Source organism: Panthera pardus, unplaced genomic scaffold, assembly GCF_024362965.1.
Source record: "Panthera pardus isolate Hobbes unplaced genomic scaffold, ASM2436296v1 HiC_scaffold_12, whole genome shotgun sequence".
Classification (NCBI taxonomy): Eukaryota; Metazoa; Chordata; class Mammalia; order Carnivora; family Felidae; genus Panthera; species Panthera pardus.
In genome coordinates, this window is record NW_026526677.1 from 81,691,459 (window position 1) to 81,709,066 (window position 17,608).

At 33.9% G+C, this 17,608-nt stretch overlaps 1 protein-coding gene across 2 annotated transcripts in view; it reads left to right on the forward strand.

The window, feature by feature from the left end:
* CNTN5 (contactin 5) overlaps positions 1–17,608 on the forward strand; it is a 1,357,742-nt gene that overhangs the window by 1,215,612 nt on the left and 124,522 nt on the right. For both annotated transcript variants that reach the window (XM_053900236.1, XM_053900234.1), the window contains one exon: positions 15,974–16,094. In XM_053900236.1, the coding sequence (XP_053756211.1) occupies positions 15,974–16,094 (121 nt within the window). The remainder of the gene's footprint in view (positions 1–15,973; positions 16,095–17,608) is intronic.

Genomic DNA, 17,608 nt, shown 5'->3' on the forward strand with positions numbered 1-17,608 from the left:
AATTCAAAATATGTTAAGAGCTTCCAAAATATATTAGAAGATAAAAAAGATGACTAAGGTATATTAAGACATGCAAAACTTGACAAAGTTTATAATGAGTACAGTGCACATTATGCAGTTTTGTTGAAATTCTTGTACTCAAAGGTAAAGATTCCATCATAAACATAACGGCAGAATATTAACTCTCCATTAAGTTTTTTTAGCTGGTAATATGTAAGAATACCATGAATACCATCAAAGTCCTTTCGGAAATTCTTCAAGAATTTCTTATGTACTCATGATTATAATCTCAATATGGGACTTAAATAAAGGACTTAAAAAATCAACTCAACTGGACAGCTTAATATACCAAAAGGTAATTCAAAAATAGGTTGCATTAGGTCTGCTTAAAAATCCCATGTGCAGCCAAGATAAATTTAAAGACATACTACTGAGTGTTTCTAAGTGGCTTACACATAGTGCAATGTACTTGACCAAGCCAACAATAAAGATTAAGTCTACCAACTAGGAACACCCTAGTGACATCAAACTCTAGTCAAATCTGAAGATCTGAAGAGCAGTTATAAAATGTCATCTTCCATGTGTTTAGAAGTTCTTAACCATTCATTGGGGTCTCATATAGCATTGTAAGTTTTACACTTACTCTGACATCAATGTTACCCACTAATAGTTCTTAATGTTAAAAGTAAAATAACATAGGTTTGAGGTTTGAATGCAGTTGCCAGCATTTATGCAATTGTGCTGGACTGAGAAGCATGGAGAGCAGATAATAGCAAGACAACACTGAAGCAGTTTCCCCAAGATTAACTAAAATATTACCTTTACAAAGAGACTTTAATAGAATATATAGAGTAATATATCACACGAAGACCAGTATCACTCAGCTATAGACTGTTAATGTACAACCATAGTGCTAGACCACTCTGACATTTAGCAAAAGAAAATTTGAAGACTCTTTGTTAACAGATGCCTCAAAAAGATAATAAGTCAAAGAAGCAGAATCATAAAAAAAGAGACTAAGTTCTAAATGACCACCTACAGTTATAAACAGAAAGGTACTCTTCACTTGGACATAGTGTAGAAATTGCTGCTTGCTAGGTCTGGATCATTTTAGCCACACAAGCTGATTAGTTTATAGTACTCTGCAGTCATTGAAAAGCACTTAGCTGGTGCTTCTATATGGTAACCATATCTTTCAGCTCTACATCAAAGTCTATTTTTCATTTTTTCACCAAAATGAAGATAGATTTATACATGTACATATGTGTGTATACATATATACATATAGATTATTTGAACATATTGAAAACTAGAAAAAAAAGAATAAATATTCCTTGGTATCATACTAACTTAAGCACCATTAATTTCTGTAATCATGTTTTCATGCACCTCTTCAAGTATACATAGACACATGTGTTACACCAGTGAGATCATATCATACATACGACTTTTATTATACATGCATAATTCCCCTCTACTTTTCTCCTCCCATAACAGCATTTACCATACCTAGTTAAGCTTGTCAATATTCTAATATATGTCCCTTTATATTTTCCTCTGCACTAATGTAATCCTAGACAAATTATATATGTACAGGAAAATTATGATTTTTTTAAAAAAAATGAAACATTTTAAATACTTTTTCTGCATCTGATTACTCTTATTTAAAAATGTTGAAAATTCTTCATGTTACCTGATATATCTCTAATTCATTCTTTTTGATACATGCATAAGAGTCCATGGTATGACTATACCTCAATTTATTTAGCCATTTCCCTATTAATAAATATTAACTTTGTTTTCTGTTTTGAGAGATTTATGAAGAATGTTACCAAAAACTTCTCTATACATCTGTATCTATGAGTAGTAACAATTTCCTTTCTATGGCATGAGTATACAGGAATGGATTGCAGAGAAAAAGAACAAAATTATTTTTATTTTAAATAGATGCTGCCAGTATTTTCCCAGAAATGATAGAACATCAAATCATGTTACTGAGTGACATTATTGTATAGCAAAAGATTACAAGATAAGGTTGAGAGAGGGTGTCAAGAGTTTTTGATGTGGGCCCAGATTTGTCCCCACTTAGCTGTATTACTTTGGATGAGTCATGTCACCTCTCTGAGTCCTCATCTTCAAAGTGAAAATGTTAGTTGGTGACTCCTAATGTTCTAATTTTAAAGTTCTATGATTTTTGAAGGTTATATTTGAAGAATAAAATCCAAAACACTCTCCCGAAATGGTATCCAATATCAGTGATATCGTTTGAAAAAATTTTAATTAGCACTAACCATTTTTTCAGGAAGGAACATTGATAGCTCCAAAATCACATTTTCCTTTATTAAATATTGCATACCTATTCAATTAATAGAAGATGTTTCAAACTCTCATGATGTCCTTAGAATTGGAAAATTCTTAATGCAAAAGGATTTCCAAACTGGAAAAGTAATCTCAAATCTGAATTCTTCCCTATGGCTAAGAATGTATTCATGTATATAATACCATGATAAATGATAAAAATGTCTTCTAAAGCTAAATAAAGATTTCCTCTAAAAGCAACAATAATCTTAGAAAATGGAGCAGTGTACTTTTATCTGGGTAAGAGATCAGCATGCCTTATTTTGTAAAACCAGCATACAGGCACACACACACACACACACACACACACACACACACACGCATTCCATACACAATGGAAAACTCAAGCCCTACTAATAGGAAATCTTAGAAAAAAATATATATGCATATATGATTATTGGTGTTGCTGTCAATCCAAAGATGTGCAGCCTTGAAGAGTCTTGTAAATATTCTTTGAAATATCAGAAGTTGTATTCCATAGTTAAGGAAGAGTGTTGCTGTCAATCCAAAGATGTGCAGCCTTGAAGAGTCTTGTAAATATTCTTTGAAATATCAGAAGTTGTATTCCATAGTTAAGGAAGAGTTAGAAGTGGTAGAATATTGATGATTTTTAAAAGATTTTGATAAACTCTGATTTTTATATGTTAAATAACTGGTGATTTCTCATTGATAAAATTGCAAAGCCTTGTTATTAAAAATGAGTTTTCTGTGATAAAATGTCTTGACTAGCTTTCAAAATGTCAGCTGAATTTGACTGAGAGTCTTGACCTTGAACTTTTCATAGTTGGCTTTTGATTGACACATTTTTTTCAATTTGACCTTTTCTTTTAAGGGAACTATTCTTCTGGTTAATATTCACTGGAAGATTGCTATTGTGGCTCAAAATATAAGCAATAGTTTGAATAGTCTTTTCTGATATTGATGTGTTTGAATTCCTTAGATTCTATTTTTGATGTCGATGAGAATCTTCATGTCTGTGAAAGACAGCACTTAACTGGATGCTGTGACCCAAACTGACTTCTTTCACAGTGAAGTACTTTTTCATTCAGAAACTTGTTCCTAAACATTAGTAACTATCAAATTAGGCTAGGAAAAGAATAGTATTTGTTCATGAAGCTCATAGTTGAAATAATATGTGTTGAACTTGTTGAAGATTGTACTTGCTAAAATATGTAATAATATTGCAAATAAAATGTGAATACCTTGGGGCTCCTGGGTAGCTCAGTCAGGTAAGCGTCCAACTTCAGCTCAGGTCACGGTCTCACAGTCCATGGGTTCAGGCTCTGCATTGGGCTGTGCTGACAGCTCAGAGCCTGGAGCCTGCTTCAGATTCTGTGTGTGTCTCTCTCTCTGCCCCTCTCCTGCTCACACTTTGTCTCTCTCTGTTTCTCAAAAATGAGTAAACATTAAAAACAATTTAATGTGAATACCTGAAAAACTTGAATTGTGAAGGAAAACTTGAAACAGCTAGATATTAAATTGGCAAATTCATCTTTAGAAATTCTTATATAAAATTAATTATTCCATTTGGAATATTATGTTTTTGCAAAAAGGTTAGGTATAAAAGTTTTCCACTATTCTTGCTCATTGTTTTCTTTCAAAATGTCTGTAAACCCACAAATTCCATAGAAAACCATATTTTTTCATATATGTGAAGAGGCTTCTATGTGCCAGACACTAGGTATATTAGTAAACTGAATATCACTTTATTTGTCATCTTTATTTATAAGAATGAATTCCAATTATGGTTGATACTCATAAGATCAAAATATAGCTAAACATTTCTTTAGGTGATATTTATCCAATAGATACAAAGGCCTTTTCTTGTTATAAGTTCATTTACAGCTCAAGAAGATGAAGTGAGAAATAAGTTTATTTTTCAACCCAGCAAGTTCTAGGTTGAAAATATTTCCTCTAACTTCTCTCTAAGAATGAAGATCTTATTTTTTTTTAACTCAAGTCACTTCTCTCATACACTATCACAAACAACTAAAAGAAGCCAATCAATACTTTCAATACTCATTTTCCCTATAAATACCCTTAATCAGATCCATAATTTCATTGAACCCTTTGTATCTCCCACATTAACATAGGCTAGGGGTTTGCTAATTCTTCTGCTTGTTCATAACTCAGGCACTTTTGTTCCAGCCTCCAATTACAATCTCCTCAATGTTTTCCCATCCTTCAGTAAGTTTCTTTCGTTCTTCTATGTCTTGGACTGAAGGTCTGGTCACTGGAAAATATTCTGGTATAAACACGGTGTCTGTCTTATACACACATACTTGAGATCTTTACCCAGGGACAGACTTTATCTGATAGCAGCCTGGATTGATGTTTGCCAAGCCCATTTCTTACTTTGCTAGTCCTTTCCCACCTGATGAGGGTGGAGTGAGAAGTAGTTTTGTTTTTGAATCTATAGTCCTGGCTCCTTCGGATTTTCTGTGTATGCTGCTACAGAAATGAGTGCTTCTCTCTTTTCAGCTCGTTTTTCTGTATTCACACCTTATTATACACAGCTAAAAGAAACCTGTTGGTACTTTTAATTTTCTTCCTAAAAAAATCTTAAGCAAATTCAGTTTGTTCACTGTGAATAATGTGTTGTTCACAATATCTCAGGTGACAGTGCTACCAAACTTTCCAACACTGCATATGAAGGATCATCTTTTCTTCAGTATGCAATAAATATTTCCTCACTGTTTCTCAACCCTATAAAGCCTTTATCAATAGTCTCCTTGTGATCCTTCCAGCTTTCATTTATAGTGTCTTCATTGCCTTTTCAGCTTCTGTATAACAACCCCAAAGCCAATGCCACATGTTTAAGCTTGGGTTACAGCAGCACCCACCTCCAGGTACCAAATTATTTTATGGTTATTCACTGCTGTACGACAAGGCACACCTAAGCTTAGTGTTATAAAATGACAACTGCTTTTTCACTGCTCACAGTTTTGTGTGTGAGGATATCAGACAACGAACAGCAAGGATGGGTGGCCTAAAACCCAAGGATGGCTTGAATCTGTTCCACAATAGCTGAGCCTTCAGCTGGGGTAGCCAAGTGGCTGAAGATAGCCTGCATGGCTTAGTAGTTACTATGTGCCATAAGTCTCAAATCTGGATGTTAGAAAGATTCCAAGTTCTTTGTTGTATTTCTTCCAGGGTTAGAATGCCCAAGATAGTTCCTTTGCTTGCAAGTCTGGTGGTTGGGCTAGAATGGTTAAAACTTAGAATATCTGTACTTCTGTCTCTCCATGAAGTCTCTCCACATAAATAGCTTGGCCTTTTTACAGAATTACAGCATCAGGAGAGTCTGACTTTTTAAACAGCTGGCTTCTCCCAGAAAAAAATGTTCCAGGGGGCCTAGGAAGAAGCTGAAAGTCTTATGATATAGCCACAGAATTTCCAAGACATAATTTCTGCAATATTCTGCTAATCAAAAAGTCATTGATGTAACTCTAGATTCAGGGAGTAGGAAATTAGACCTTGATTCTCAAGAGAACAAGTAGAAAAGTCTATGTGAGCATCTTTAATCTACCACAGTAAACAAGAGGCAAAGTCCTAGACCTAATAAGTTCTTTGAGCAGCATTATATGCAAGCAGTGTTATCATAAAGCATAGAAACATATGTAGTATAAAAAAGATTATGAGAGACTTGCTACAGTATAGTGTTATGGTTAGCCATAATAAAATAGAGTATGTTTCACCATTGGCTCTTGGCATAAATTTTAAATACCTCATAGTGCAATGTCTTGCTGAAAGAGAGAAGGGATAACTAAGGTAGAAGTGAAGAGAATCTCAACATATTAAATTTAATTCATATGGAACGTTAATACTCCATTCCAATTATTGGCAGATATTGTACTGTAGGGAGAGGTTGGGGATTAAAAAGCAGGGGAAGAATCAGTCCCCCAGAAGGAGTAATAGTTATGATCATAAACAAATGGGTCATTAACCAATGACACTGAAAGGAGACAAACTGAAGAAGTAGATTATAGCAGGTAGATCTCTTCTCATTTAGTCTTCTAGACTCAGCATTAGCCTCCCTGTCCTCCTCCATCATGCCAGAGAACCACAGTGGTAAATTGCTTAATTCTAAGTGACCCAAGTAAAACAAAGACATGCAAAGAAGTGGCCTAATTCCAGAATCATTCCTAAAGTTCTGTGTGAAAATCAATGAAACACAGAGTGGCTTACTTATTCCCAACATTTTAGGACCTTATAATAATACCAGATCAACACTGGTCCTAACTAATGAGTGAGATGAGAGCTATTATATTCTGGATTCCTGGACTTTGCTGATTTCAGGGAAGAAATAGAAATTCCACAGATAACTGCCTGAGCACTCTTCCCATAGCCAGACTTGCATGTAGATATTGACTTTGCTGCAGTGTAAATCAATAGCAGAATAAAATGCAACTTATTCTGGAAACCTGTATATTATGGTATAACAAAATATTGTTAATCTTAAAAGATAAATTGAAAATATTCCAAGACTAAGAAAAAGAGAACAGAAATGTTGATGTATCAGTAAAATGTTGATCCATCTAGATTACATGCTTAGGTTAAGAAGTCAAGTTTGGCCAGTTCTCCTTTAACTAAAGATATGCCATTACAAACTGCCAATGGCTTCATTTAAAAAAAGTTAGCTAAGGGTCATATATATAAGATTCTCTTGATGCTGAATGAATTAACAGTCAGAAAAGGTGGATAATACCATGAACAAATGAGGGTGATGGGTCATGTGTATTATCAGAAAGGTGATTCTAGGGGCACCTGGGTGGCTGGGTCGGTTGAGCATCTGACTTTGGCTCAGGTCATGATCTCGTGTTCCGTGAGTTCGAGCCCTGCATCGGGCTCTGTGCTGACAACTCAGAGCCTGGAGCCTGTTTCAAATTCTGTGTCTCCCTCTCTTTGCCCCACCCCCAATCATGCTCACTCTCTCTCTCTCTCTCTCTCTCTGTCAAAAATAAATAAACTTAAAAAAATAAAAAATAAAAAAAGGTGATTCTAGCATTTTAAAGCAAGATGTAGCATTTCATGTCTAGATATGGTTGATGAAAAGCATAAGCTGTCAGAATAATTCTGTGGCTTATTTAGAAAAGTAATTTCTAATAAAAGCAATTTCTAATTTCATGGTTGTAACTACACAATGAAACCATTTTATTTTTATACATTTGCCAAATTTTGTTTTAATTAGTACTAGCGAATCAAATTACCTACAGTTTTAAACAGAATAATAAGGATTAGTTTCATACACAGAGTAGTAGAATGGAAAGATCTCTTGACGGAGATTCTTGTACCCAAGGATCTTCTATCTCCACACTTAGCTTGCCCTTGAATAAGACACCTACACCTCTTAATCCTCAATTTTCTCGACTGCTATAGGAACTAGTTAAATAAGACGATTTGGTAATTATCTTCTCACACTAAAATAGGTATTTTATGCAATGATTTTTTATACTACTAAATTCTTTAACATATAACATTGTATTATAGCTATTTGTCTACCTCACACATTGCATTGTGCATTTCTCCAAGGCATACTTTTTCTCTTATCTTATAGCATGTGCAGCTCAGACATGACAGATTTCGTCTCTTGTACAAATTCCAGTCAACTGAAGCTGTGTTGAGCAGAATGCATAGGTTGGGTCAAATCTCAGGTATATTTTCTATGAGTAAAGGAAAAGGGCATAACTTCAAAGGTGCCAAGTATTTGTAATTTCCTGTTTAGACAAAATAGTTAATCTAACAAATGATTGATAAGTGAATGAATGAATAATTTTATAACTGTGCATGTGCCATGAGTTCTCATAAAATAAAATATGTATCTACTGTAAAGTTTTATTATTCTGGAGCTTTCCTAGTGGTCATGCCATTACTAGCTGTATTCAAAGCCATGTTAATGCATGGATGAACAAAATTTTTCCTGACTAGTTCAGGATACATAGTTCTGTATGTAACACCAGTGAGAAGTAATTTAAGAAGCATAAGCTTGGTAAAAGATAGTAAGATCATTCCATTACTAGACAATAGTATAATTCACTCTAAAGGAAAACATTTTCTTGTCTTGATTAGTAACATCTTTCTAGATCACTGTATTTTTAACACAAATGTAAGAAGATGCAATCTATTCTATTTCTATTTTTTACACTGAGTAAAAGTACAAATCAAGAATATAAAAGAAGATACAAGGGTGCCTGGCTGGCTCAGTGGGTAGGGGATGTGACTCTTGTTCTCAGGGTCATGAGTTTAAGCCCCACAGTGGGGCTTTTAAGAAAAGACACAGACATTAAGGCAGAGAAAGATAGGTATTATACAGTTTAGGAAAAGATGCCAATTCCTGTGGTATTTATTCCAAAGAGCACCATTGCTTATAATGTGCATATGTGTTCCAGTAGATCACAGACAATATCAGTGTGGCTTGGAGAGTTGGGTACACTGAGAAAGGCCTTGTGCTTGGTGTAGTGCTCCGCTGTCATCATTTTGAAATTCTTAATAATTTTTGGACAAGGGGATCTGTATTTTCATTTTACACTGTGACCCACAAATTATAGTCATAGTAGTCAGTTAAGTTTTGTTTTGTTTTGTTTTTTTAAATAAGAAAAAGTCCTTAATATGTGAGACAGCATTTGGAGATTTTGGCGGGTCACTGAGGAACCACTTGAGGGAAGGTGCAGAGAGTACATTTTCTGTTATGGTGAGAGACAAAGTAGGCTGAGTCCAGCCTTAAATACTGATTAAGAAGTTGGACCACCTTGTAGGCCATAAGTCAAGATAGACAGTGAAGATTTTGCGATTGAAAATAAAATCAGTTTTGGGGAAAGACAAATCTAGCAATGGCATGTCAGATGGGTAAGGGTGAGAGAAAGATAGGGGATAGCATGGAGGATATAAAGAGCTGGTTTGAAAGCTACTATTTAAAATCTAAATTTAGAAGTCAATGCTCATGGAATGATTGTTAAAACTATATGAAGCACACAGAAAGAGAAAAGCTACTCCACACACTCCTCTCATGTTTTTTTTTTTTCCATTAAAGCTGCATTAAACTAGACAATCACGTGCAGAGTCTATATATGTATACCCAAAACTTCTTATAGCCCATAGAAATAAGTATTGAATTAATTAGCGATCATTTCATTAATAATAAAAGGTGAATACATCAGATATTATTAGCAGGTATGTAAAATAAACTTTAGCAACAGTTAGAAAGGAGCTAAGAGTAACTTCAAGAATGAATAAGCTGATAATTTGTGTGACCTCATCTATTTCATGTCTCCTTTAACTTAGAGACACTGGAATAGTATAGAAAAGACACTGTAAGCACTTAGAGCTTGTCTCAGTCCATCAAGGCTGCTATAACAGAATATCATAGTGTGCGTGGCTTATACACAACAGAAATTTATTTTTCACAGTTCTGGAGTATGGGAAGGCCCAGATCAAGGCCCTGGCAGATTCAGTGTCTAGTGACAGATGGCCATCTTCTCACTGTATCTTCACATATTAGAAGGGGTAAGAGAACTCTCTGGGGTCTCTTTTGTAAAGGCACTACTCCAATTTGTACTCTACCTCCCAAACACCTCACCTCCAAATACCATCACATTAGCGTTTAGATTTCAATATGTGAGGGAGGGGGGTTACACACACAATCTATAGTAAGTAGACCCATTTTGCCTTGGTCATTTATGTTAATCTTAAATAAAGGAATGCCCATTTACCGTGCCACTAGAAAACAGAGAGTCAATGCATATACTTTCAGATAAGAGACATTTGGGAACAAACATCTGGCATCCACTGACATGTTAAATGTCACATTCCCTAGTCCTATACGTCTACCTGGGAAAGAAGGAACATTAATATGCCACACATGGCATTTTGTCATTCATTCAGTATTCTTCATATATTCAAGTTTGTAATCTAGGAAATGAGTATGATTTAACATTTTTATTTTTAAATTTATTACACTAAAATTTAATTGTAACTTGTCTTGCATATTCTTGCTCTGAGCTGCTTAATAATGTCTAATCTTCATTTTAACCAAGACAGTGGACTGTTCCCATGAATTCCTGACTTTGTGCTTATAATACTAAATAATCCAGCTTGGATATCTGGGTATTCTGAGTTCATCAGAGTTATCAACTCCTTCCTCTTAACCTATGTCACTAAGTAAAACTGTTTCTGCATTTTTCTTCTTACTTAAAAATACATTATTAGTATATGTGTTGAATATTGAATACCAAAGTCCTAGTAATGGGATGTAAAAGCCATTTTTACCTATTTTTAGTTTTCAATGCATAGTCAGATCCATTTAGTATTTCACCATTATAGCCATAAATGTTTTTGTCAAGTAGTTTTTTGGCCAGTATTATTTCACTGGCAGCAATTAATTTTTCTATTTCAGATAATATGCCAATTATTTAGGCATGCACATTAATGTCATCTTTTTAAAAAATATATTAAAACCTATGCCATCATGAATATAAAACCTATTATATAAAGGTTTAAGAAAAAATAGTTATAAAAATAAAACTAATGTATATATATATATATATATATATATATATATATATATATACACTTTCCTTTTCATGGTAGGATGTTTTAAATCATCCTCTGAAAAAAAAAATACCGAACAAGGAAAATCTTTCCAGTATTCAAGATTTTATGTCAATAACATCAATCATATCTAATAATCTATGTCTCATAACTGATACCCAGTTTTTTTTAAGTTAGAAAAGATTTTTTTATTGCATCTCACAGAATTTATATGCTATGTTACTTTTGCTTTGGAGAGGGGAATGGTTTGTGTGTCTGGCAAGGGCTGCGGAAGCTGGAAATACCCTATGTGAGCCCCTTGGGAAAATTTGAATGAACCCTAAATAACGGCACAGAAACTGCCATCTCCAGCAGGTTTCTGAGTCCACTATTTTCAAAAACACTCAATTCAAGTTACTTGTTGTTTAGATGATTCATTCCCTAAACATTCTCAGAATGCTTACTATGTGCACAGCATTCTGCTAAATACTGCTGGGAAAAAAATGTTTTAAAAGTATTTTACGCTTTTGAAGCATTTCCCAATAGTTCATGTGTGTACTTTGTTTCACTTGATTTCCCTCATGAGAGAGACAGTGCAGTTATTATTATCCCAATAAAGTGACTTTTCCAGAGTTGCAGGGCTAAGGAAGTTGCTAAACTAAGGCAAGAATTCAGGTCTTCTTATTCTGAGTGCAGCAGTTTCCTTATAAGAGAGAAAGAGGGATATATATATATATATATATAATAAAGCTAAGTACTTATCAGAAAACTTACTACAGCTATGCAAAACTTTGATAGACATTTGTTGAAGGAGTGAATACCAATTAAAGAAAGATTCGTCTTGGCTAAGAATGCAATTACAGTGCCCTGTTAAAACAGATAACATTTATCAAACACTTACTATGTGCCAGACACATTGCTATGGGCTATCCCTGCATTATCATATTGCAGCTGTGAGAGAAGTTCTTCATGACAGGGTAGTTTTCCCAAGTTAAAAATTTAATAAACGGTAGAGCAGGGATTCACACAACTCAGTCTTTCCAAAATCTGTATATTACTCCTTACATATTTTTCCACTATCTTTATGTCTTTCTCCAGTCTTTTCTTACTTATCTTACTAATTTCTTTGAAAGATAAAAAAAGGGGATGGAGGAGGTATGTCAGGCACAGAGAAGGAAGGAAGCAAAATGTTCATGCATTCATTAGCTCACCCAGTGATTGTTGGCTACATCACCACCTAGCTCAGCTCTGGGACTGCCCATAGTAGATGTTGGGAGCATGAGTAAAATGCTATTGAAGCATAACTAAACAGTGGAAGAATTAAGGAAGCCTAGACAGTGTCCAGAAAGACTTTACCAAGGAGTAGGCATTTGAGCTATAACCAGACGTATCTTCTCAGGCAAAGAAAGGAGAAAGAGCATCTGCAACAGAACAATAGGCAGAATTATGGGAAGTATTCCCATGGATGTGGAAATATGAAGGTAAGGCTGTAGAAGCGCAAGTTGCTGTCATAGGAGGTGGCATCATGTTTTGAAGAGTCTTCTGTGTTCAAATGAGGAGACTGGACTTTATCTTCAAGGCAATAAGAGCCAACACTTTGAACAGCAAAGTTATATGAGTTTCCATTTTTAAGAAGTCTTAACTAATATTCTTATGTTGGATGAGCAGGACATTTAGTCAAAGTGAAATCCAATAAAGATCTGGACTTGAGTGGAAGGATGACATTTTCTATATTATTTCAAAGTCATAAGTAAAAATTATAATAATCTAGCAACTGCTCTAGTGAGACTCTGTGAACAAGAAATGTAAATGAATTAGCCATGTTGCTGCCCTTACAGAAAATGAAAATACAACCTCTTTATTCATTTATATCAAAGTATAGTTGACATAAAATGTTACATTATTTTCATGTGTACAATATAGTAATTCCACAAGTCTATGCATTAGGCTATGCTCACCCATAAGTGTACCAGCCTCTTTCTTAAAGAGGCTTCATTTATTCATACATTCAGCAAATACTTGTTGAGCTCCCACTATGTGGCAATCACTATGCTAGGTGCACAATGCTTGTGCTATGTACAGGTTGTGGGGAAGTTCATTTGAAGTAACATGTAACACAATTTCTTCATAAAGCCAAAAAAAAAAAAAAAAAGCATGAAAGACAAGATGTAAAGCAAGTGTCAAAGAAAACAAGAGAAGACAGAGTAACTCCTGAGAGAGAAAAAGTGAAAATGAGGTTTAAGCTTAAGAAAGCAAGCATCTGCTGTAAGTAACCATTTCATTAGAAGTGCACTAAATTGTGGAGGTTCTCTGTCAGGAACTACATACGTGGGCTGAGATTGAGTATAATGGGCTCCCACATGAATTCTTCTCATTACTTCTCTTGAAAGATCAGTAAATCTACTGAAAGGGTAATTTAGGTTTACTGTTCACAATCCATTCATTTCACTTTTAATCTTCCCTGTTTAGAATTGTAAAAATACAACACAGATATAATCCAAAAGAGAAGGGATGAGTCCAAAATGAGACAATTTCAACTCCTCAGTCTTGACATTGACATAAATGCAATAGGGTGTAGACTTTTTATTCCTGATAGATGGTGATGGAGCCTCAGACAGTTAATAAAGCATTGCATACTATTAATTGTGGATATCAAGTAAAAGACAGCATAGCAAAGATAATCTATACTTCATCCTCCTGAATTCCTTAGACATTTATGTGATTTTCAATGAAGACTCTTCTTAATCCCATTAAGCTTTTCTTTTACTATAATTCAACAGAAAGGACAAAGGTTTGGGACTTTCATCCAGGGCAAAAAGAAATCAGTGATTTGAGAAGATAAAGTTCCAGATATTAAGACAATAAATTATTTAATCACAAGAATGTTATTTTACACAATAATTTTTCAATAATGTGAGTTTGAAAACTGATGTAAAATCATTACTTTTTCTGCCATTAAACTACCACCAATCAGTTTGTGATATTGAAAAATAAACAAACAAATAAAAAACAACAAAGCAAAAAACACCAAGCACAGTCTTTCAGAACTATTATTTATGGAAATAATAAAGTCCTCTCTGATTTTCAGGGCCTCTCCTTGGCTTTTCCATTAGACATAGGGCTTATTCTGGATTTATAGTGTGTATATTGATTCCCGATTGATTTCAGTACCCTATAAAGAAAACTTCAAAATCCAGGGGGAAAAAGAAATTTTCACACCTAAAATGTACCCATGCCACATAAGTCATAAAAATATCAGTTTATTTATACAATATTAAATTATATTGATTTTAAGCTGAATTATGGCTTATAATGTCTACAATTTGCTTTTGTTTACCTATATTAAACCAAAGAGATTTAAAGTATAAATTTCCTTTTCAGATTTGAAAAGAGTAAGTGCTTATTCCAATAGAGATGAGAAAATGAAATTTAAGAGTATCAATTTATCCTAAGGAAATTAGGAGTGTAGGACATTCACTGGACAAATGTCGCATTCCTTGAAATAATTATTATGATATTTTAATGCATTCTCACCATGAAGCTTTCCTTTATTAATGACTAAAACCGACTATGTCTTAACATTTATTTCATGAGAGAAACTTTCAATACCCTTAAAACTTCCTATAATAAGACGAATAGAAAAAAAAAAAACAGAAATGAAATACCAGAAAGAAATGGTTTAAAACATAGTATACAGTTAAGCATTTCACTTAAATAAAGACACATAATTTGAGAGGTAAAAACTTCCAATGACTTCACACACTTTCAATGATTGCTATGGATAATGAAAAGAATCCAAAGAATTTCTAGAAATTCTTCTCACTTTTATGATTTTTATGTAACCCATTAGTCTGTATCAAAAGAAGATACAGACCAATTTATAAAATGAGATAACAAAATAAGATTAAAAAAATAAAATGAACTCAAATAATCAGTGGGATACTCCCCTCTAAAGACAAATGCACCATTTTTTTCAGGTAATTTGCCTATTCCAGAAAAAAATTAAAGATTTCTAATCTGAAGTGCTTCTCTGTGGCTTGCATTTAACATTCTTTCCTATGCTCAACTACTATTGAAGAGAAGTGTTGAGTTTTTTTAAAAAAATGTCATTTCAAGCTATGTGCTTCTACTCTCATTCCAGTCAATTGTTTTTTATAGCAACATGAAAACTGAAGAGGGTATTGGAGTTTTGCTATGTTGTTATCCAAAAAAAAAATACTTATGAGTTGTGAATTCCATATCTTTGCATGTTCACACAAAAAAGAAATCTATCTTTCCTGATAGAGTGAATGAAAGCCAAGATTAAGTAATGAAAGGTTTGTACCTGTCGTTCTAATGTGTAGGGTCATCATAGTTCCCATGAACTGATACATCTAAAAGATATTCTCCCTGGAACTTATTGATCTCCTTAACTGCAGTTATTCTTCAACTATGTTCTAATCATCTTGCTCCCAACAAGAATCAAGTGTTTTGAACATCCTTTGTGTTTTGTAACTACGTAACAGAGATTCAGGCTGACTGTACTCCCTGATGGTGGTGGTTTGGGAGGAATAAATCTTTGTTAAGTAAAGATGCATGGCTTTGGGATCAGCAATCTGTAACCTAAACCCTTTCTTTCTGTTGCCTACAGTGAACTCACAAAAGCAGCCATTCAATAAAGCCACACAGCATAATCTTTTGACTGCTATCTTCTCATAATTAATTTTCACAAGTTTCTATTCCTTTCAAAACTAATGTCTTGCCACAATATAGACCTGTCTCTAAATATCAAAGCAATAATTTTGGCTCACTGATTATTTTTCCTATCCTTTTAAATATATTAATGTTTGTGCATATTTAAATATTTCTTAAATATTGTAGCTGCTAAAACATTATATGCAATATAAATGTTCAAACTCTATATTAGAAATTGTTGAAAACAACTTCCATGTGTTCCTTAAAATAGGGTATGTTTGGTTTCTGTATTGTTGTCATATAAATTGTAAGGACAAAAATGGGCCCTTTGACTGAATGTGCAAAGTTCTCCTTAAACCACCTTGAAGTAGGCAGATTTGCAACATTTTAAACTGGCACTTCATCCCTCTTTCAGCAAGCATCCTCTGCAGATTTAATGATCAGGAACATCCTTCTGATGCATGCTGGGAGATATGGCTGCAGGGTACAGACCACAGCAGACAGTGTGTCAGATGAGGCAGAACTTCTTGTTAGGGGTGAGTATGCTAATAGTGCAGTCTGAAGACATGATCACCATAAATTATCATACAAAGGAATTTAAATGCATGGACTTTGAGCACATCAGTACTGTGCATTTTACTTTCAATTTTACAATATATGTTATTTTTGTTTAACCTTTTGCCTTTGAAAAGATTACATGGAAAACTGCTTCTTAATAACAGACAAAACCTGTAGATTCAACTTCAGGGTCTAAAACACCTTTAGTAATAAATGTTCACTTAGTGTGTCACAAACTTAATGTAAAACAGAAATTTTAAACAGTTGAGCCACAGATATTGGGACTACAGGGATAAAATTTGTGTGTGTATAGATGTGGTTTTCAAATGCAGAGTTAGTGGAAGCCCTAGGCACTTTTTTTCCTCCACTAACTTCTAAATTCTGCTTCCCAAAAACAGGAAAAGTGCATGCCTAATATGGTGGCATTTGTAAGTTTTCAGTGACAGGGTTTTTTAAGTCTGAAAATGTCAAACAGAATGTGCAGAAATGACAGTTAAGTGGTTTCCACCTATGAACCAGGCTACCAAATTCTGCAGCCCTATAAAGTTACATCTTATTTGAATTGAATTAAATAAATGACTACAGCACCAATTTCCTTTAGCACATTATTCTCCAGTATGGGAAATACAGCTCCTAGCATGCATATTCCTTTTCTTCTTTCTTTCTTTCTTTCTTTCTTTCTTTCTTTCTTTCTTTTTCTTTCTTTCTTTCTTTCTTTCTTTCTTTCTTTCTTTCTTTCTTTCTTCTTTCTTCTTTCTCTTCCCTCCCTGCCTCCTTCCCTTCCTTCCTTCCTCTTCTTTTTTTCTTTCTTTTCTTTTAGCTTGCAATACAATATACCTACAGAAAATTCCACAAATTATTTGTGTACTGGTGTATAACTCAATAAAACAAATGTGAATTCACCATAAACTAAATTCAAGATAAGATATAGAACTTTGCCAGAATCGTACCTAGTGCCTCTCCTTTTTTGATATTAAACAATTACATTTTGAGTGATGAGAGTATTGCATGCTAAGACACTTTGCATGATCTCTGAAAGTAAAAATTCACAATCCATAGCAAAAACATATTTTAGATCAACTTGCCTTTTATCCACTTGGACTGTTTTCCATTCATAATTTTTAAGAATTCATTAATATTATAAAAATCTTGAATAGGAAACATAAGGCATATAGTAAGCTTCAACATATCTTTATTTTAGTTGTATAAATTATTACAGGTTTATTGATTTTTGGTAGTGCATCCATCATTGGTCCAAGTAAAATGTTGTTTTGAAATAAGTGAGTATCTGAGTGAGTTTGTTCATTTTGCGGTGTGTTTCTGTTCAAAAGGCTATTTGAACTTTTCTCCAAACTTATTTGAAGAATGTGTATCTGTATTACCCTTTTATAAAACATCAACCTTTTAAAGTGCTCATCCTCTCATGATATTCCATTTAGCTAAATTTTTTCCTTTGTGCATTTTGAAGTTATAAGGCTCATGGAATTGCAAA